Raw genomic sequence first — 22,538 nt, forward strand, 5'->3', positions numbered from 1 at the left:
TTCTTGACAATAAGTATTCTTAAAACACTGAAACAGATTATAAGGAACTTTGTTTAATCTCCTGCTTCTGTCACTGATTAGCTGCATGACTTTGAGCAAGTCACTTATTCTCTGGGTTTCATTTTCCTCATCAAACCAGGTGATCTCCAAGATTCCTTCCAAGTCAGAAATTCTAAGGCTCTGGGGATCTCTTCTGCAAGGTGGAACTCTAACCTGTCTCAGAGAATTTATAAATGGCAGGAGAGACAACACCAGGAGTCGGTAAATGTGGCCTCGAAGACATACCAGCAGTCTATAAATCAAAAGTTTCAACCAAAGTCTAGATGTTACCACCTCTCTACTAAATCTTATCTACAACTCCTGAATTGATCCAAATCTGTTATCACCCAAAATCTCTATGCACACCACAGGCTGCCAACAGCTGGATTAGGAGATTCTATAAGCAATGCAAAATACTAGGATGTGGCTTTGTATCTCACAGGTAAGTATTTCAGAGATGTTACTAAATGTTAGTGGATGGGGAGACCAAAGTCACACAGAATAAGGAAGTTCATATGGCTTTCTCCTCTTCCTAATAATATACCATTGCCAATAGGCAAGTACATGGACAAGTAATGTCAAGCCCCTTTATAGTTATAGTAATCATGGTTGGGTTTCATGATAGCCCTTCCTAAGGTATTATTTAGAATCTGTTATTAAAATTAAGATTAATTTTGTTTTCAGATTTTGTTTCTAATTTCACAACACATCTCGAGAAAGGTGTTACAAAACCAAGGTTAAAAATACCTGCTCTACAATTTGGAACTATGCCCAAAGGGCTACAAAAATGTGCATACCCTTTGACCCAGCAATATCACTACTAGGACTATATCCCCAAGAGATCATAAAAATGGGAAAGGGTCCCACATGTACAAAAATATTTATAGCAGCACTCTATGTAGTTGCCAAAAACTGGAAGTCAAGGGGATGTCCATCAATTGGGGAATGGCTGAATAAATAATGGTATATGAATGTAATGGAGTACTATTGTGCCGTAAGAAATGATGAACAAGAAGACTTCAGAGAGGCCTGGAAGGACTTATATGACCTGATGCTGAGTGAAAGGAGCAGAACCAGGAGAACTTTGTGCACAGCAACGACCACAGTGTGCAAGAGTTTTTTCTGGTAGACTTGGAATTTTGTAATAATGCAAAAACTTCTTATAAAAAAAAAAAATCCCAAAGGTGGTTCTCAAGGCAAAATGCCTTCCACACTCAGAGAAAGAAATATGGAAGTCATTCACAAAATGTAGCAGATCATGTTTGTGTATGTGTATGTGTTTGTGTATCATGTTTTGATTTGTTATATGATTTCTTTCATTTATTTTAGTCTGACTACATAGCATGACTATAGTGAAAATATACTCAATAGGAAAGTATATGTAGAACCTATACAGAATTGTATGCAGTCGTGGGAAGGGAGGGGGGTAGCGGGGCGTAGGTGTGGGGGGGATAAAATCTCAATTGTATGGCAGTGATTGTTAAACATTAAAAAATAATAAAAAAAAAAAAACCTGCTCTAACAGGTATACCAATACTCTAATAGTAGAGCTGTAAATTGGAAAACAATTTGGAATTTCATGAGTTGTGACTAAATACTAGTACTCTTTTACAGACAGAAGTCACTACCAGGGATACAGCCCAAAGAAGGTGAAGAGAAAAAAGATACAATAAATATCAACGTGTGGGAAGTAGCACTTTTTGTGCTGGAAAGAGAGGAGAAGCCCGTCATTTCGGGAATGGCCCAACAAACAGTAGTTCATGAACATGATGGAACCATTAATGCCCCCAAAACAACTACCAACATGGAGACGACTGAGGAAGCAGGGAGAGCCTTCAGCAGGGCCAGGGAAAGAACAGATGCACCGACACCAGCAAGGTAAATGGAAAGAACCTGCACATGTTGTAACAGCTACACTTGGCCCAAAGGAAGAGAGAAGCTTCCTCTCTTCTTTGCAAAAGTGGGTTTTTACGGGCTATGGCTGTGCATGCCACCGTTTCTTAGAGCCTTCAGGACTTAGGGACGGTGAAGCTGACAACTGTGCAACTCTGCCTCACTTAAAAATCCAATTCACAAACAAGCCGATGACGTCACTGGTCCTCTTGGAAAACAAAGGAAGAAAAACAATAATGGCAAATGGGGACGCTCCACAGACTGGAAAACCTTGGCTGACTTCACTGAACTGCCCCCCCACTTTTTTTTTTAATTCTCTGCTAGAAGAGATGTTCCAAGTGGAGAAAGGAGGAAGGCCATTGGGAATGAAGGCAATATAAAAACAAAAGACAGGTAACCATGCTTTATGAAAGCAATGGCAGCTCTGTTTTGTCCCAGCCAGAGCATCTGCAGCCGGATCTGGAGGTGCGGCCAGACTTGGCTCTTATGGGCTCTGTGACCCTGAAAAGGAACCTCCATTTCTCTGGGCCTGTTTCCTCATCAATAAAATAGTGTTTGGGCTCAAGGATTTTTAAGATCACTTCAGCAGCAGTATGATTTTGTTGTTTTAATATGTGAGTAAATAAAACTTCATTTTAAAAATTTAGGTTTACAAGTTTACAAGTATCAAACTATGGAGAATTTATGATGGTTTATCATCGACTACTATGACCGCAACACAACTACTAGTGTAAAGAGTGGGGGCTATATCAAGTATGAGCTTCCCTGAGCTGGGGCCTATAGCAAGAAAGGAACTTGGGAGTAAACTTGGAGAAAGTTGGTTTTTTTCTCCAGATGTAAGAGGGCATTAATCCCCTTAAGTGTGGGGATTACTGCTTTCTACAGTAATGAAAATATCTTTATCACATGGGTTGATCTTTACAGAACAAACTGGAACCATCTCTTTTAGACTTATAGGATCAGAGCTAGTCAGGAAGGAACACAGAAATCTTCCAATCCAACCATCTCATTTTACAGAAGGAAAATGACACCTGAGTGACAGGTCACACTCAGGTCCTCTGACTCCATCCAATAGTGTTCTTCACTGACAAGGCAGATTTATCATTTCAAACCTTCTACCCGAGACCTCAGGATAGTCATACATAACAGATGGACACACGTTTTCAATACTCTTAGTGAGAAATAGATCTAAAAGCAATTATAGGACCAACTTTTTTCAACAGTGGGTTAAAAAAAGCTGACCCTTTTAACAGAGAAGGTACACAACATACAGGATCACAGGAAAAGTAGCACAGTGTTTGACTCACGCAAAGACATCATTTACTGGGAGAAGGGTTCCTATCAGACAAAAACTGCTGGGGAAGGGGCGGAGCCAAGATGGCGGAGTAGAAAGACGCACATACACATAGCTCCGAACCCACAACCCATAGAACGGCTACAGGGAAATAACTCACGGCGAATTCTGCACCCAGAGGCCACGGAATATTGGAGCGAGGGAGATTTCTGTTCCGGAGAGACCTGCAAACCTCTCATGGGGGGTCCTTCGAACTGCGGACTGGGCGTCGGGACTGGGAGCTGAGTGCAGCCCTGCCCCGGCCGCGGCACCGAGAGGAAAAGATCCGAGCAGGCTTCAGGGATGGGATCTCCAGCAGTCACGCGGGTCCCTCCACCCACAGAGGGACCTGCAAACCTCTCGCAAAAGGGCCGTCGCGCTGCAGATGCGGAGCCCAGCCCAGACCTGATGTGGCCACGGCCGCGGCACCGAGAGATACAGATCCGAGCAGGCTTCAGGGATGGGATCTCCAGCGGCCGCACAAGTCCTTCCACCCACAGGTGACGGGGGTCGGTGAGAGAGTCTATTTGGCGGGTCGAGAGGGGATGGGGTGCCCCCATAATTTCAGGCCCCCCCCGGGGAGGTAAAAGCTGAGAGGCAGCTGCAGACAGGGGCTCCCCAAGCAGGCAGGAGCCTGGATCCATTGTGGAAGGTCTGTGCATAAATCCCCTGAAGGAACTGAGCCTGAGAGGTGGCCCTGCCCTGACCTGACCACCTGAACTTTATCTCACACTGAATAGCAGCCCTGCCCCCGCCAAAAGCCCTAAGGCTGGAAGCAGCATTTGAATCTCAGACCCCAAACTTTGGCTGGGAGGATCAGGAGGCGAGGTGGGTGTGAGGAGAATATTCAGAGGTCAAGTCACTGGCTGGGAAAATGCCCAGAAAAGGGAAAAGAAATAAAACTATTGAAGGGTACTTTCTTGGAGAACAGGCATTTCCTCCCTTCCTTTCTGATGAGGAAGAACAATGCTTACCATCAGGGAAACACACAGAAATCAAAGCTTCTGTGTCCCAGCCCACCCAATGGGCTCAGGCCATGGAAGAGCTCAAAAAGAATTTTGAAAATCAAGTTAGAGAGGTGGAGGAAAAACTGGGAAGAGAAATGAGAGACATGCAGTCAAAGCATGAACAGCAGGTCAGCTTCCTGCTAAAGGAGACCCAAAAAAATGTTGAAGAAATTAACACCTTGAAAACTAGCCTAACTCAATTGGCAAAAGAGGTTCAAAAAGCCAATGAGGAAAAGAATGCTTTCAAAAGCAGAATTAGCCAAATGGAAAAGGAGATTCAAAAGCTCACTGAAGAAAATAGTTCTTTCAAAATTAGAATGGCACAGATGGAGGCTAATGACTTTTTTCAAAACCAAGAAATCACAGAACAAAGACAGAAGAATGGAAAAATGGAAGATAATGTGAAATATCTCATTGGAAAAACAACAGACCTGGAAAATAGATCCAGGAGAGACAATTTAAAAATTATGGGACTACCTGAAAGCCATGATCAAAAGAAGAGCCTAGACATCATCTTTCATGAAATTATCAAGGAAAACTGCCCTGAGATTCTAGAACCAGAGGGCAAAATAAATATTCAAGGAATCCACAGAACACTGCCTGAAAGAGATCCAAAAAGAGAAACTCCTAGGAACATTGTGGCCAAATTCCAGAGTTCCCAGGTCAAGGAGAAAATATTGTAAGCAGCTAGAAAGAAACAATTCAAGTACTGTGGAAATACAATCAGGATAACACAAGATCTAGCAGCCTCTACATTAAGGGATCGAAGGGCATGGAATAGGATATTCCAGCAGTCAAAGGAACTAGGACTAAAACCAAGAATCACCTACCCAGCAAAACTGAGTATAATACTTCAGTGGAAAAATTGGTCTTTCAATGAAATAGAGGATTTTCAAGTATTCTTAATGAAAAGACCAGAGCTGAAAAGAAAATTTGACTTTCAAACACAAGAATGAAGAGAACCATGAAAAGGTGAACAGCAAAGAGAAGTCATAAGGGACTTACTGAAGCTGAACTGTTTACATTCCTACATGAAAAGACAATATTTGTAACTCTTGAAACATTTCAGTATCTGGGTACTGGGTGGGAGTACACACACACACATGCACACACGCACACATACATAGAGACAGAGTGCACAGAGTGAATTGAAGAGGATGGGATCATATCTTAAAAAAAAAAAGTGAAATCAAGCAGTGAGAGAGAAATATATTGGGAGGAGAAAGGGAGAAATTGAATGGAGCAAATTATCTCTCATAAAAGAGGCAAGCAAAAGACTCATTAGTGGAGGGATAATGAGGGGAGGTGAGAGAAAAACATGAAGTCTACTCTCATCACATTCCACTAAAGGAAAGAATAAAATGCACACTTATTTTGGTAGGAAAACCTATCTCACAATACAGGAAAGTGGGGGATAAGGGGACAAGCAGGGTGGGGGGGATGATAGAAGGGAGGGCATGGGGAGGAGAGGCAATTCGAGGTCGACACTCATGGGGAGGGATAGGATCAAAAGAGAATAGAAGTAATGGGGGACAGGATAGGATGGAGGGAAATATAGTTAGTCCTATACAACACAACTATTATGGAAGTCATTTGCAAAACTACACAGATTTGGCCTATATTGAATTGCTTGCCTTCCAAAGGGGAGGGGTGGAGAGGGAGGGAGGTAAAGAAGTTGGAACTCAAAGTGTTAGGATCAACTGTCGAGTAATGTTCTTGCCACTAAGAAATAAGAAATACAGGTAAAGGGGTATAGAAAGCTACCTGGCCCTACAGGACAAAAGAGAAGATGGAGACAAGGGCAGAGAGGGATGATAGAAGAGAGAGCAGATGGGTCATAGGGGTAATTAGAATGCTTGGTGTTTGGGGGGGGAGGAGATAAAAGGGGAGAAAATTTGTAACCCAAAATTTTGTGAAAATGAATGTTAAAAGTTAAATAAATAAATTTAATTTAAAAAAAAAAACTGCTGGGGAAACTGGGCAGCAGACTGACAGAAATTAGGGTTAGACCAACACCTTCCACTATATACCAAAGTAAGCTCCACATAGATACGTCACATTGATACTTTTAAAAATCACAAGCAAATCAGAGGAGCAAAGAAGAAATTATTTAGCTAGGGGAAGAATTAATGACTAAATAAGTGACAGAAAGGACTGTAAAAGACAAAATGGCCAATTCTGATTACATAAAATTAAAGAGTTTCTGTATATACAAATCTAGCATAGTAAAAAGTAGAGAGGAAAGAGTTAACTAGGAAAAATATTTTTGACAATTTTCTCTGAAGAAAGTCGTTTCTAACAAATATAAGAAACTGATTTTAATATTTAGACTAAAAGCCCTTTCCCAGTAGATAAGCAGTAAAACGACAAGAAGTCGTTTTCAAAGTTATCAACAACCATATAAATAACTCTAAATCATTAATTATCTGAGAAATGAGCATCACAGCAAATTGGAGATTCTACCTCATATCCAGCAAAATGACTAAAGAGGAAAATAACAAGTGTTGGAGGAGCTATGGGAAAACAGGTGCAACGAACGGCACAGTGCTGGCACAGCTATTCTCTAAAACAATTTGGAACAGTGTTCAGAGAGCTACCTAAGTACTCCTACCCTCGGACCCACTTCTTCTCCTTCTTACTCTTCCACTACTACTGCCACTACTACTACTAGAAGGTTTATACCCCAAAGAAATCAAAGGAAAAATAATAAATTCTTCTATTGGATAATAGCTAAACAAATTGTGGCACATGAATATAATGGAATATTACTGTGCCAAAAGAAATAGTTAAACAGGCATTTTCAGAGGAAGCCAGAAAGACCCTGACAAAGTGATGCAGAGCAGGGTAAGTAGAAGTAGAGGACCAATATCACAGCAAAAAACAACACTGAAAGCCTTTTAACTCTGAAAAACCTTGAGTCCCAAAAAATGAAGAGGAAACATGACACTCACCTCCTGACAGAGGGATGATAAATTTAATGCAAAAAGAAACATATTTTCAGACACAGCTAATGCAGGAGTTTGTTTTGCTGGACCACGTAAATACAAACTGAGGGTGGCACAGGGGACAGAGAACTGGACTGCAGTCAGGAAGACCTGAATTGAAATTCAGTCTGAGTCACTTAGAGCTGTGTGGCCTTATGCACGTGACTTAACCTCTGGTTTGACTCAGTTTCCTCAATTATAAAATAGGGATAATAATAGCTCCCAAGACTGCCGTGAGGATGAATCAAGATTACATTTGCAAAGAGCTTAGGACAATGACTTTTTATGTAGTAAGCGCTATATAAATACTAGTTATTTTTATTTATTTTTTTCACACTGGTCATGTTGTAAAGAATAACAACCAATGGGAGAAACCATGAGAAAGAAGGAAAAAAAGAGAGAAAGAACAAACAGTCTGCTTCGCTCTGCATTCTGACTCCACAGCATTTTCCATCATGAGTCTTTTGGAGCTGTCTTAGAATCCTGCACTGCTGAGAAGAGCTAAGTAACTGTCCAAGTTAGCCATGCACAATGTTGCTGTCCTGTGGACAGTGTTCTCCTGGTTCTGGTCCCCTCACTCTGCATCAGTTCATCTAAGTCTTGCCAGGTTTTTCTGAAGTCCACCTGCTCCATTACATTCATATACCATAATTTGTTCAGCCGCTCTCCAATGGATGGACATCCCTGTTACTAATTTAAAGGGAGAGGTTACTGGGAGGGGCAGATTAATTTTAAAAACACTTGTCTGAAAAATAAAATAGCAAATTAAAAAAATAAAATGAAGGAATTTGGACTTTTTTTTTAAAACTGTCCACAGTGGGTTTGTATGTCATTTCAAAATTCCTTAACTCTTTTCCAGATTTACCTTCTAATTATGCTTTGCTTAAATTCTTACTAAAATGAGTTTATATTCCCCCTGAATACACTAACCTATGGAAAGTAGAAAAAGGGCAAGCCTTTTGCTAAAGCCATATGCTAAAGACAAACAAGCCAACTTTCACTTCAATAAACATGGATTAAGTATGCAATGTACCATGCAAGGTAGGCACTGAAGATATAAAAGTGAAAATATAATACATTTCTTGCCCCTCTCGAGAAAGTTACACTCTAGCGGGGGAGTGGGAAAGAGAGGAGAAAACTACACAGAAATAAAAATACAAGTTACAATGAGATGAGTAGAAAGGATCACAAGACCTACAGCTGGGAGTGTAGAGACCATTTAGTCTAAACTTTCAGTTGACAGATGAGAAAACTGAGGCTCCAAAAGACTGAGTGATTTGGTCAAGCTCACACAAGCAATAATCACCAAGATGGGATCTGACTGGTTCTTCTGATTCCAGAGAAAGTATTAAGGAGAGGGGAAATCAAGAGCAGGAAGAATGAGTGGAGACTGAACAATCACTGGGCACAGAGGGTTTAACGGAGATGTACCACTTGAGCTGGGCCTTTCAGGAAAGAAAGGATTTCAACAAACTGAGAAGTGAAAGAATCCCTTCCAGCCATGGGGAGTGGCACGCACAAAAATACAGAGGTCAAGATGAGATCAGGAAACAGCTGGACTTCTGGTTTAGAGGAATATGAAATATGTGAAGGAGGCTATTACAGAATAAGGCTATAAAGGTGGGACGGCATCAGATCACCAAGGACTTTGAATGCCAAAGAAAGCAGCTTCTACTTAAACAAAAGACAATGTGATAGGACTAAAGTTTTTTGAACAAAGGAGTTACTGACAAGACTTGTCAGGAAGACTGATTTGGATTAAATTTAGGTTGTTTCTAATCATCAAAAATTTATTATATAAGAAAATTCCATTTTTGCAAAACAGGTCAGGGTAATGAGGGCATTCTGAAACACAAAAGTTGACAATGTATAATAACATGGGGAAAAGACAGTAAGAAGCCTGCAGACTCTTAATTTCTCTGAAAGAAATCTGATCACCTTGGAAGGGGGAAAACACCTGTCATACCAGGGGAAGAAAGGAAAGCAAGCAAGCCACACCCAAGAAAAAACTAGTAGGTAAACAGAATGGAATCTCTGAAGAAGGATCTGACAAAGTCTGATGTGTCTCCAGCTTTTAGGGCTTGACCATTCTCAGTCTCTCAACTTGAAGATATCATTACCCTTCCTACTTTTTTTAAAGTAAACCTGTCTTCCTCAATGTGGTAAGTTGCTCCTGAGGAACTTCCTTATCACTGTACCTCTGCATTGATGATAATCCCAGTAACTAAAGATCTCACTTCAGCAGCTCCTCTCCTTACTTCTCCGACACTGTGCTGGACATCTCCTGGCAGCCATAAAGCTTGGGCAATGTGAGTATCTCTCTCACTCTCTCTTGTGCTGAGATCAGGAGCTTTGCCTTGCATGCTTTGTTTAATTCTTCCTTTCAACATACACAAACCAGAAGCTAATGTTGGAGAGTCTTTTAATAGGTATTACAGAAAAAATTTAAATCTATTTCCCTCCCATTAAAGATTTGTAGTAGTCTAAAGATTACTAAAATTAGAGCAGAAGAACCCCTCCTCTCATGTAGCCCTACATGTCCAGTTGACAAGGTTAAAAATCTCCCCACCCCATGGTGTTGGCTATCTTTGTTCAAAAGTGATTGGACATGATTCTTTTACTGATCTAGCCTAGTCTGCTTTTTCCTCAGGACTCCACAGTTTCTAAGGAAAAGCCACCAATACCAATGGGTGAACAAGTTCACCAAAGAATTATCCAGGATGTTAACACATTACATTAAGCCTACATGCACATAATTTTCTCTGAAGTGCACAAAAAGGATCATTCTTTTTTACATCTGTCCACTATTATATACAATCATGTATTCCCCTTGCGTGGCACACTGGTTTTGAGTTGACTCGGATCTTCCTAAGAATACCCACACTTTCCAGATGTCCATGCTTCAGAATCTGCATGCTCATGCCCTACAACTTCTCACTATATCTGTAAGCGGTTCTCTAATGGTTGACCTAGCTGCTCAAATTCCACTACTCCCAACCATTTAGAGAGCCTCCTCAGGACAGCAAGGAGAAAACTTCCAGACACAAACTCTAGACAGTCTTTGACTTCCAAGAAGCTCCAAGTCTCCCAGCATTTGGGGAGCGATTGATTCACTGCTGCCAACAAATGTATAGAAAAGCAGTGCCACCTCCCCACAGAGACTGAGGAACTGGCTTACATCTAGCTCAGATGTCCTCTGGCAGCTTGCCTGCCTTCTGTGTCAGTCACTACGATTTCAGCTTTATCTACAGGTATCACTCAAATTCTTTGCTCTCCCTATACGTGTTCCCAATTCCTCTCACTGCTACCATGATTTTTGTTCCTAGGCTCACTATTGTCCTCTGGCCATAAGAAATGTCAACATCTTGACAAGTCAAGCACCTTCTCTTTCTCTCCTCCTTTCTTTGCCTACCTTCATCATGGCCTGCCCAGCATAAACCCATCACCAGGAAACTTCACCCTAAAGCTTGCTTCAGGCTCTCTAGTCACACCTCATCAATACCTTCAGTTGCCTCTTCCTCTAACTGCAGGGCAGAAAGCTTCCATTTACAGAAGGCTCAAAATCCCAGCCATTTCTCTTCATTTGCCACCAGCTGCTTGGTTTGGTTTCGATACTATCATCATCGTCTTCATCATGCCCCTGTACCAGGTGCCCTTTGGCACTCCTACCTCCCTCTCCAGCCTCCTTTTGTGTATTGTCTTCCCCTATTAGATTATTGCTATGCTCCTTGAGGACAGCGATTGCCTTTTCTTATTTGCATCCCCAGCACTTTGCAGAGTACCTTGCACCTACCAGATGCTTCATCAATGTTTACCTATCTCTCCTCATCTTCTCTCTTCCTTTGGTTTCTGTAACAGCCCTGTCCAGTTTTCCCAGGTGTCTGGGCACTGCCACCCATTAAATGTAGGTAATTCTCAAAGTTCTACTATAGCTTTATTATCTCTCTGTGGACGACTCCCAAACTATACAGTCAGTGCTCATCTGTCTCTGAACTTAAAGACAGCAGTACCAACATACCAGTTACTGTCAGTAACCTTCATTGTCAACTCTACCTTACTTCCTTGTCAAGCCTTGCCTAGCCAACCACTCTAGCTTTCCATGCATGCAGCCACCACTCTGATCAGAAATTCCATCACCTCTTGCCCCGTATTGTAATGGCCTCTTAACTGGTCTCCCTATATCCAGCCTCTCAAGTCCATCCTTCACACAGCTGCCAAATTAATATTTCTAGGACGTAGGAAAGACCAGGTCAATTTCCCTACTCAGAAAACCTGAGCGGCTCCTCAGACATAGTATAAATTCCTCACACTAGTATTTAAAGCCTTCTGCAATCTGGCTTCCATCTATCAATCCAGATTTATTTTGTATTACTCTCCTTTACACATTCTTTGTTCTAATTAAACTGGCCTACTATTCCTCAAATTCAACACGCGATCTCCAGTTTCCATGTCTCCACTTCTTTTCATCTGTGTCCCTTAGAATTCCCAGTTTCCTTCAGGATCAGCTCAAGTCCCACTCTGGATGGGATGTCTTTCCTTATTCCCCTCACTTGTCAGTGCTCTCTCTTCACAAAATTACTCTGTCTGTACTTATATATCCACTTCTACTGCCGGTAGAATGTACCTTACGGGCAGGGGCTATATCCATTTTTATCATTGTCTTCAGTGCACAAACTAGAAAAAGATTTAGGCTCACCTCTTATCTGAATGATTCTCAGTGTTTTTAGTCACTGGGACAAGGCAGGGGAGTGTGGGGGGGAGAGGAATGAAAAAAGAGGGAGAGACCTGTGAGAATTTCCAGCATTATTGACAAACTGCTCTGTGCCTTTCAAAACTTTTCTCCAACTTTTCTGAGTTTTGTCTGTTACTTCTATCCTTAATAGCCTAAATAAAATCATAATCAAACCATGTCCTGGTTAAGCAGAAAAAGAAGCTTTATTACTTGCCAGACCATGACAGCAAGACTCAAAGTACTTAGGGGAAGTGATCCCATAATGGCTCTCCACAAAAGTACCATGATCATGCTCTCCAAATACCATGACCCCAAGATGGCTCTCCATATAGCATGATGGCGATCCCATGATGGCTCTCCAAATAGCATGATCGTGACCCCAAGATGGCTCTCCAAATAACATAATGGTTATCCCATGAATGCTCTCCAAACAGGAGGGTTCTTAGTAGGGTTTTTAGAAACTAAAGGAAGTACCCTAGAGATCAGGTCTAGGATTCAACAAATTGTGTTAACTCCTTGCAGTATTTCTCTACAGTATGCTCCCTTTTTTCTGTTGGGTTTTTTTTTTTTAATTCATGGGAAGGGAATTAAATTTGCAAAATTATTAAATGGAAAACTAGAATAAACATACAACATAAGTTTAGAACTTCAAAGGTCAAAACGTAATGGTCAAAAGTTTTGAGGTACTGGAAAATGTTGGGCTTCAATCAAATTCAAAGCTGTAAGAATCCAGAGTCCCAGAATCAATGCTGGAAGGGAAGTCAGCAGCCATTCTGTCTAACCCATACCTCTACAGGAAGTTTCTCTACCACCTTCTACAAGGGATCATGTAACCTTCACTTTAAGGCCTATGGTGAGAGGGAACATACTGCCTACAGACAAGAACAGCCCAATCTACTTTCAGACAACTATAAGAACTATAACAAAAGGAAGTCTTTTCTTATATCAAGCCTCAATCTGTCTCACTATCTACAACTTCCATGCTAGCTACAGACAAGCAGGACAAGCCTACCATCTCTTCAAATGCCTGCAGGTAGCTATCGTGTCTAAGGCTTTTCTTCTCCAATCTCTCCATTCCTCACCATCTTGGTTACTGTCTAGAGTTTCAACATTCTTCCAAAAAAAAAAAATGCCCTAAACACTAAACCTATTATTCCAGGGGTGATCTGACCAGAAGATTTCCAGAATATAAACTATTTTCAGTTAAGAAATCGAAAGCATAGTGACAGATAATTAAGCAGTTTTTCCAAATAAAATCAAAAATTTTATTTAAATAGTCAGCAAAAATATAATTTTGAAGCCCTAAAAACTAAAACTAAAACTATCACAATCTAAAAACTCTATCCATACTCTATATAACTATGATGGTAATGAGAAGATACAGCCCTTTAAAAAAAAGTATCAAAATTATCTTCACACTTAATTGATGATTTTATAAAAGTTGTATTTCATATTAGCAGCATCTCACATTTGAAAGTCCCAATTTTTAAAAATGCATATATACAAATTTCCCCAAGCATATTTGGGATCACAAGGGAATTTCAAGAATCAGTAACATTTTAAAGCTATTACCAAAATTAGAACTCTATGAGTTGGAAGAGACCTACAGGTCATTTAGTATAACCTCCCAACCAACGATGGAATGTCATCTATGATATTCCTAAGAAATAAGCATACAGTCTCTGCTTGGCCACTTTCAGTGATAGGAAACTCACTACTTCTTTCTAAGGAAATCCATTTTGTTTGAGCAGCTCTAATATTTAGAAAATTCTTCCTCATACTGAATCAAAATCAGCTTCCCAGTTCTGCCCTTTGAAGAAAAAACAATTCTTTTTCATTATTTTCATTCAGTCATGAATTGCTTCATAAGCAGTAAAAAATGTAATTTCAAACAAGTTTTAAAATATCAAATGACAACAAAATATAAATGAAAATAAATACCCAAAGTGAACAGTTGAGGCAAAGTGTAAAGACATACCTCACCTTTTCAGTAATCCCTAATTCTCAGCTTAATGTTTTGGGAAACCTTCAGGTTTCAAATTTCATTGGTGGCTTCAAAGATATTCAAAGCTAATTCAGAATCAGGCTATGATAAAGTCGAATAATACATGTAAAGTGCTTTGTAAAAGTGCTGTATAAATGTTGGTTATTGTTATTACCAAAACAAATATGCTTTATGAATCAATAAAGTTACTAAGTGGAAAGATTTCATCAATATTTAAATCTGAAAGGACTAGAGTTACCAAACTCTTAATTGTATGCTTAAAGGCACTTAATGAGAAAAAATATTGGTAAAGGAATTGCCGTACTAGCATTTATTCATAAATTCATTTCAGGAAAAGACTGAAAGGGGACACCAAAGTCATTGCTTCTTTTTTCAGCAACAAATCTTATTGCCCAGGTGTCTGCAGTCAGGAAGACTCTTCTTTCTGAATTCAAATCTGGTCTCAATCACTTCCTACCTAAGTGACCCTTGGCAAGTCACTTAACCCTGTTTGCCTCAGTTTCCTCATTTATAAAATGAGCTGGAGAAGGAAATGGCAAACCATTCCAATATCTTTGCCAAGAAAATCCCAAATGGGGTTACAAAGAGTGAGACATGACTGAAGTGACTGAACAACAATATGTATATACACACATACACATTTTAAAAAATATATTCATTAGTCTTCTATTTGTATATACTTGGTCTCATCATATTAAAATCCAAAAATTTCAGGTTGATGCTAAATTTACTGTGCTGCCATCCAACTCTCAAATAATGTCATAAATGCCATTTGGGGATTTTCTTAGTCACACAGGATACAAAACTGTCCTCACAGGAACAGCTTTCACAACTATGGGGCAGTAACACAGAACACAGAACACAGAACAGCACCTTAGACAGGCTATCATCACCATTGCCTAACTTCCTTACCTCCTAGACAGAAACATCACAAAGCATGAGGAGGTGGCTGAGGAGGAAAAAGAGCTACTGCCTTCATTTCAAATCACTACCTTCTCACCGTTTCTTGGCAAAAACACAAATGCTATAAAGCACTGAGGGAAGGCTTACTTCCCCTTTCATTTAAGATCCTTTGCATTCACCACTTCAAACTCAATGTTCCTGACACTTTGGAATCTATCATCAATGGTGAAGAAATAGATGTCTTCATGATAAAGACCATTAGACTCTAATCAGTTTCCAGTGGTAGCTACAATAGCATTTCTCCATCTGCTGCGGGCAGGACAGGGCTTTTATTTTTGAAATCTCATAGCTGCCACAGACATCTTTCTTCACAGCAAGTTACTATAGGAACCTTTGAACACATTAAATGTTTAACTCTAGCCATGGCAGGTTCTTAGTATCTAAAATAATTCCAGTCCATAAAGTAGTCAACTACCTCTGATAATGACACAGGGAACAGCGTATATAAATGAAATTAAGACATGTATATCATTTAGGTGTATAGTTTACATATAGATGTATAATTTAACAAATTTATAGGATGACTGTGAGCAAAGACCAAGTGTTCTACTCTGAATTACAGTACCTAGCACTGCTTCTGGGCACACTGCAGGCACTTAAAACTGCTGATCAGTAAATTCAAAATCTTCACCTCACCAAAGAGCACAACACATAAACAGAATGGGCTGAGCTTGGAGTCAGTCAGAGACCTGAGATTATACACTGCCTCTGACTCTTACTAGCCCTGTGACCCTGGGCAAGCCATTTAACCTGTGCCTACAAAGTATGGGGTTTGAAGACTAGACAAGTCCCTTTGAGTTCTAAATCTATGATCAATGCTCCTGACCTCTAACTGCTGCTCAAGGTTCAGTCCTTGGGCCCCTTCTCTTATTTTCTCTGGAAGATCTCATGCCATCTCAGGTAACTTCAGTTATTGCTTCTACACATATGACACCCAAATACCCCTTTAACACCATCTCCAATTATCCAGAGCTCTAGCCCTATCCATTTCCAGTAGCCTGCTGGACATCTCTACTCGGACATCCTCACTTTGGAAAATGAACTTGTCATCTTCCTCTCAAATCCAGCTCTTGCCTCTTTTCCCATTTCTATTAATGGCTGAATTACGTACCCATTTATCCAGAATTCTCTTTTACTTCTTCCTGGAACTGGAAGACTACATCTAATCAGTACACAAATCCTATCAAATCCACAAGATGGCCTGCATCATTCCCTTCTTTTGAATTCACACTAGCACTGCCTTTATTTCTTCTCACGTAGACTGCTCTAATAGCCTCTTACTTGGTCTTCCTCCAATCTCTCCCCTACACTAATCCATCCTACCCACAGGAGCCAGATTAATCTTTCCAAAGCACTGCTCTGATGTCACTCCCTGATGCCTACTGAAAAACTAACCTCCTTAGGTTGGCATTCAAGTCACCTGATGTTCTGGCCTCAACACATCCTTTCCAACCGTCTTTCACACTACTCTGCTATCCATTAGCTGTTCTACAAGCATATCTCATGCTTCTATAGTCTTCCATGCTTTTGTGTGCATTATGCCCTACACCAGGAATGTCCTTCCCCACCCACATCTGCCTACTGAAAGTCTGCCTATCTCAAGGCCCAGCTCAAATGTCACCCATTAACTCTTCTCTAAATCCCACAAACTGGATATTATCTCTCCCTCACTTTAAGCCTTTTTTAAAAACAATTATTGGATATTTTTGTTCTTAAGTCATCTAAGTTTCCCTCGTAAACACTTTTCCTCTCTACCCCCAACTCCCTTCCAACAAACTATCCCTTATAACAAAGAAATTCCCCTTACATCTTATGGTACTTAGTACCTCTTACAAAGATTATAACTGCATAAGGTAAAATGTATTAAGTGCATATATAACAGTGCCTCAACCCACATTATTGTACAATAATATCACAAATATGCTTAGACCAATTTCATTCTAATCTCACAAAATATCTCTATAATGTCATTTAACCAAAAGCTAAAAACTCACATCAAACAGTCAGCAACTATCCAAAATTATGTTTAAGTCTCAGAAGGGTTTTATCCTCTAGGTCTTCTGTAATATTATTTGGCTTCCTGTGTTTTTATGGTGCTAATGACACAGGGCAACAGCAATTTGTATACATTATCTTCCTGACTAGAATGTGAACTCCTTGAGAAATGGACCTTATCAAATTCATTTTTCTATCCCTTGTAGTGCCTCATGGCTAGTACCTGACCCACAGCAGGTACGCAGTAAGGGTTTATGAAATCAACCCACCAGTAAAAACTTGGACTTCAAACTTCCTCTAGCACAACTTTTTTTTTTTTATTATTTTAAGCATTTGATGATGGTGAAATGGATCTAAACAAGAAGATGGAGAGGAACATGGCAATTCTAAAATACGGTCCTAAATAAAAAAGCTATCACTCATTATTCTGCTGCTATACTAAATAAACTGAATTAACCCACATCTACAATCTGAAAAAAGGTGGGGTTTGTGTGTGTGATATGTCTCTGAAGATAGTTCTTTATACATATCTAGAAAATATACACTACACACACACACAAAAAAAAGCTATGTTCCCTCTATGGAGACAGCTTCAAAAATGCAGAGATGGGTGAAGATGTCCAAAACTAGAGTTTAAACTAGGATATTCATATTCACAACTGAATTACATACTTTAGGATTCCTTTATGGGAATTTTTACTTTTTTCATAGGGATCACAGGATTAGAGCTAAAAGAGACCTAAAATATCAATCAGTCTGACAAGCTCATTTTCTAAATGAGGGAAACTGAGGCTCAGAAACATAAAAATAAGGTCACACAGGTACGTAGTGGATAGAGCCATATCCTTTACTCCCAGTATATCACAGTACCTCAGACTTACATGCCTCACCTGTACTTGAGACAGCAACTGGATAAAGAGAAGCTTTAGAGGAGATGAAAACTTACAGAAAATGGGAGTCAAAAAAAAAAAAAAGGGGGAGCCTTTTTCTTCTTTAAACAAAGAGGCAAGGAGCTTTTACACAAAGATTGCTTTGACCAAGAGCCTTTTGCCTCCCAAAATTCCAAATGACTTATAACATGAATTTGTTAGTTTAGTCTAGTTTACAACTGGTATCCTTGAAAAACTATACCAAGGGTAAGAAAAGGAATAAATTTGATAATACATATCTAGATCACATGGGATACTTCTTTGGTATCCTACACATTTCTTATCCCAACTAGTGAGTAAGTTTCTCAGGGTCAGGGAAATGTACATCTTTCAATATCCCACAATGCTCAAACATGGCTCTGTGCACACTGTAGGTAATCAAGTATTTCTTTACTCAAGTATTTCTAATAAATCAAAATGCTGGGGATAATTAAAAACTCTGCAACTAAGTATAACTATTTTGAATAGTTTTACATTTAAGTTGAGAGGAAGAAAACTTATCTGATGATACTTCTGAGAATGCAGGGTCACACAAGCTATATTATAACCAGCTTCTGATTGCGTTCTAACTGTATAAAGTCTTTGCCCAAATACAAAGCATAATACCATGGACCACATCATTTTTTGATAAAAATATTTATGATGATGACCTCAGAAGTAAGGTGATTAATGAAATAGCCATTTTTAGGACTGAAAATATGCCTCCATGTGCCTAGCACAGGGCAAAGTTCCTGCCATGGAGTCAGAGGGCATTAGTGATATGTGCTACCTGTGTGAACCTGAACAAATCACTTTACTACCTCAGTTTCCTCATTTATAAAATGAGAACTGAACTTTTTGGTCCCTTTTCTACCTCCACATCTATGATCCAATGATTTAGGATACCAAGTAGTAGTAGGATAGAAAAACAATGTACAAATATGTTTCATGATAAACATGGAATCTACATAAACACGTAGCATCCATCTTTCCTTGAATATAAGATTCAGTCAACACAATGCCTTTCTCTTGGAGAGGCAGATTAGGTGCAAAGAATAGGATAGGCATAGAGCCCAGCTCATTAATGAAGGGAACTCCTGAACAAGGAAACTCCCTTTACCAGTGCAGGTAGGCAGGCATCTTCTTGGAAACTGACAGTCATAAAAAGATGTCTGAAACCCTGAGAGATCATATGACTTATCCAGGACCACCTAGACTGCCCATGTCAGTGTCAACACTTGAATCCAGGTCTTCCTGGCTCAAAAGCCAGCTCTCTATCCAAATTCACCCCTCAGGAGGAGAAAATAAGATAACAAAGACAAGAATACAACACTTTATACTTCATAAAAGAGAGGCATTTTGGTTATAGGATGGTGATGAGGTTGGGAGGCAGTAAGATTTGGCTTCCAATCCTAAGTTCAATTCTTACTACCTACGTGACCCTGTTAACCTCTCTGGGCCTATATACATATCTATAAATTGGAGATAATATCAGTAGTACCTCAGAGGATTGTAGTGAGGATCAAACCTTAAAAATGCTATCTTACTAACATAACTTCTATAGATTAAAAAGTTTAATTTACTCAATTTTGTACCAAACTAATTAATCAGTCATTCCAAAAATTGTTAATGATTTTGAAACTTGACATAAATCCCTCAAATTGTCAGTCATCAAAGTTACCTGTCTCTTGCTACAGGGAAAGAATTCCAATTAAAAGATTTAACAGGACCCAAAAATATTAAGTCATGAACTTATACATGTATGTATGTAGTTGTCAAGATCCCTAAGATCATTTTTGATCTAATCATGTTTTCCTCATGTTTTGAAAGTCTTAAAAACAAGCTGATGTAACTTACCTACTGTCAACCTAAAATAAGTTAACAAGACCATATACAATTTACCATTTTTTCTACTTAAGACTAAAAACTAAGCATTAACTTACATTTAACACTCAGCAAATATACTTACATCTTTTGCCATGTTACCAGATCCTTGAAATCAATTCTTTAGATGTTCACTCTCCAGAGAAGAAACGATAATCTTCTAGGGAATAAAAAGGCAAAAGAAGATATAAATTCAGTGTAAGATAATGGTTGGCAAAATATTGTATCTTAAGTCTAAACTGATACATTTCTCCCTCCAAAGCAAAGCAAAATGCATTCTGGGATATCAGGAACCTCCTCCCCCTTCCGATGCATACATGTATTCGATCCTGAAAGGAATCTACAAAAGCAACTTGGCTACTTCTTTTAAAAATAATTTATGGGACTAACGACATGTTATAGACAAATGTCAGTGTCTTATACAAAGGAAATTTACAAACTCTTACGCTCCCAGACTACTAACGATACCTCTAGCTCACCCCACTACAAACTAATGTCACAGGGTAACAAATATAACCATCTATACTGATAGGCAGAACAAGACTATGACGAACCTAAGACCCTCACCCCCACCACGATTAGATATGATGGATACAAGCAAACCCTCTAACCCTCACCCACGCACACGCACGCCAACCTATGCCCATGTCTATATATCCAGACTCAACCCATCCTTACACTGCCAGCACAAAAATGCACGATATATGATTCCCGCTAGCCCCCTTCCCCCAAAATATACTGAAAGGTGGAAGGGGAGGCCTTGCCCCCACTCCAGTCAGCCGCCAGCTCCACTGGCCCAGCCCTGAGCATGCTGAGAACTCTGACAGGTGTGCTTCCAAGGGAGCTCCAGGGTTAAAGTAACTGCTCTCAGGCCACAAGGCGAGCCCCGGTCCGGGATCGACTCCACAAGCCCCAGGTCCATCTGGGATCTAGATCTTCCTGACCTGTCACTAGGCCTCGGAACCACAGCCCGAGGAGGGCGAGTTCCCCCCACCCCACCCCCAGCACCGGAACTCGCAGCGAGCTCTCCACCCTGCTGTGCCATTTCAGCACCCAGGCTGGTGAAGGGGCTGCCCCCAGCCCCCTCCCCTGCCGGGGTGTCCCGCAGGGAGCTGGCCGGAGCAGGCCCCATGGACGGACACAAGCAGCAGCTGCGGCGGCGGCTCAGCCGCCTGCCCGCCCGCCAGCCCGCCCGGCCGGCCTCACCGGCCTGTGCCTCCCCCCCTCCGCCCCCCCTCCAGACCCGGGCACCACCCTGGCAACAGGCGCCATCCTGACCCTCCGCCGTGGGACCCTGCTCCCCAAAGGAGGCGCAGCGATGCTGATGGGGCGATGGGGGGCTGGAGAGAGGCCTACCACCCCTCCACCAGCTGGGCATTCCCCCCCACCTTTCTCCGTCCCATCCCCCGGACCCTTCCCCATCTGCAAAGGCAGAAAGGGGGTGAGCACCCCAGAGCCTCCGTCCACGCCGGCCCCCTCCCGTCTTCCCCTCCTCCCCGGAGCCCCGCATCTCAAGCCGGGGGTCAATTCACCTGAAGGCGTCTTCCTCCCCTCCTGGCCGCCCCCCCAAGCCAGGCCGGGAGCGCAGCGGAGCCCAGAGCCCACCACCAACTGCAACCGCTACAATGAGCAGGAGCAGCAGCGTGGGGTGGGGGGGTGGGGGGCAGAAGGATGGGAAAGGGGGGGAAGGCAAGGTCTACCCACTGCACATGTGCAACACACAGCACCAGGAAAAGAGACCCGAGGAGACACCAAGCCGTGTGCACGGCGCCCACACACAGGCGAGGCGAGGCGGGGGGCAGGGCAGAGGGGGGCCCGCCCAGGGGACCAGACCGGCCGCACGGGTTCCCCATCCCCCGCGGCTGGCCCTGCCGGCCAGCCTCCGCTCCGACCGCCCCCCCCACCCCAGGCCAGCACTAACTCTCCACACACACTCAAGTACCCGGCGGACCTCCGCCATCCCCGCCCCCGCTCCATCCTTCCCGGGCTCCACAAGGACCCCCCCCCATCCTCCCGCATGGGGCTCCAAACCCGGCTGCATCCTTCACCCCAGCCCCCACCCAGGCTGCAAGGCCGCCCCCCCGGGCCCCGCGCTGACGTGCACACGCGCCCCCAGCCCGCGAGGCCGGCTCCGCGTCCCACACCTGGCTCGCCTGGTCCCGGCGCCCGCGCCGCGGGGGGTGGGGGGCGGAGATGGGGAGCGGGGCAGCGCGGCCCCGCCGCTGCAGCCCCCGCGCACCCAGGGAGGGAGAGATCACGGGGGAGGGGAGTAGATCCCGGCAGCTCGGAGGCCGGCCTCGCTTCCCCCGACCCCCCTCCCCCCCGACTGCGCTCCCACTCCTCCCCACAAAATGGGGAGAGTCGGCCAAGGGGGGGATCAAAAAAATTGAAACTTACACTTTGTACTGGGAGCGTCAAGCCGGCGTGACGTGCCGGCAGCGCGGTGACGTGCGGCCACGAGCGGCCCCATAGAGACGGGCCCAAAGTGTCAGTTTCACCCCCGCGCGCTCCGCCTCGGGGAGCCGGGCGCGCCTGCGCGGCTTTTTCGCGCCTTTGGCTCGCTCCCTCCCTCGCTCCCGCCAGTTCTGCTCCGCCCCCGCGCTGGGCTCCCGCGGAGGGCTCGGTGTGCGTGCTCGCATGTGGTGGAGTGTCTGGCTCCGCCTGGGAGAGCGCGGGAAGCGCGCGGCGCCAAAACGTCAAAGTGGGAACCTTGAGCCCGCCGGGGATCGGCCGGGCGGTGCGCTTGGGGGAAAAGGAGGAAAAGAAGCCGGGGTGGGCTGCGGCTCGGCGGGGCG

General features: G+C 42.5%; 1 protein-coding gene across 9 annotated transcripts in view; it reads right to left on the bottom strand.

The window, feature by feature from the left end:
* Positions 1 to 22,325, bottom strand: part of TFDP1 (transcription factor Dp-1) — a 131,331-nt gene extending 109,006 nt beyond the window's left edge. For 2 of the 9 annotated variants that reach the window (XM_072621885.1, XM_072621879.1), the window contains exons 1-2: positions 22,141 to 22,325; positions 19,829 to 19,903 (exon numbers count right to left, since the gene is read on the bottom strand). In XM_072621885.1, coding sequence (XP_072477986.1) covers positions 19,829 to 19,840 — 12 coding nt within the window. In that variant the 5' untranslated portion in view covers positions 19,841 to 19,903; positions 22,141 to 22,325. The other 7 variants (XM_072621886.1, XM_072621881.1, XM_072621887.1 and 4 more) reach the window with 5 other exon arrangements.
* Positions 22,326 to 22,538: the final 213 nt, after the last annotated feature.

Source organism: Notamacropus eugenii, chromosome 6, assembly GCF_028372415.1.
Source record: "Notamacropus eugenii isolate mMacEug1 chromosome 6, mMacEug1.pri_v2, whole genome shotgun sequence".
In the NCBI taxonomy this organism is placed as follows: domain Eukaryota; kingdom Metazoa; phylum Chordata; class Mammalia; order Diprotodontia; family Macropodidae; genus Notamacropus; species Notamacropus eugenii.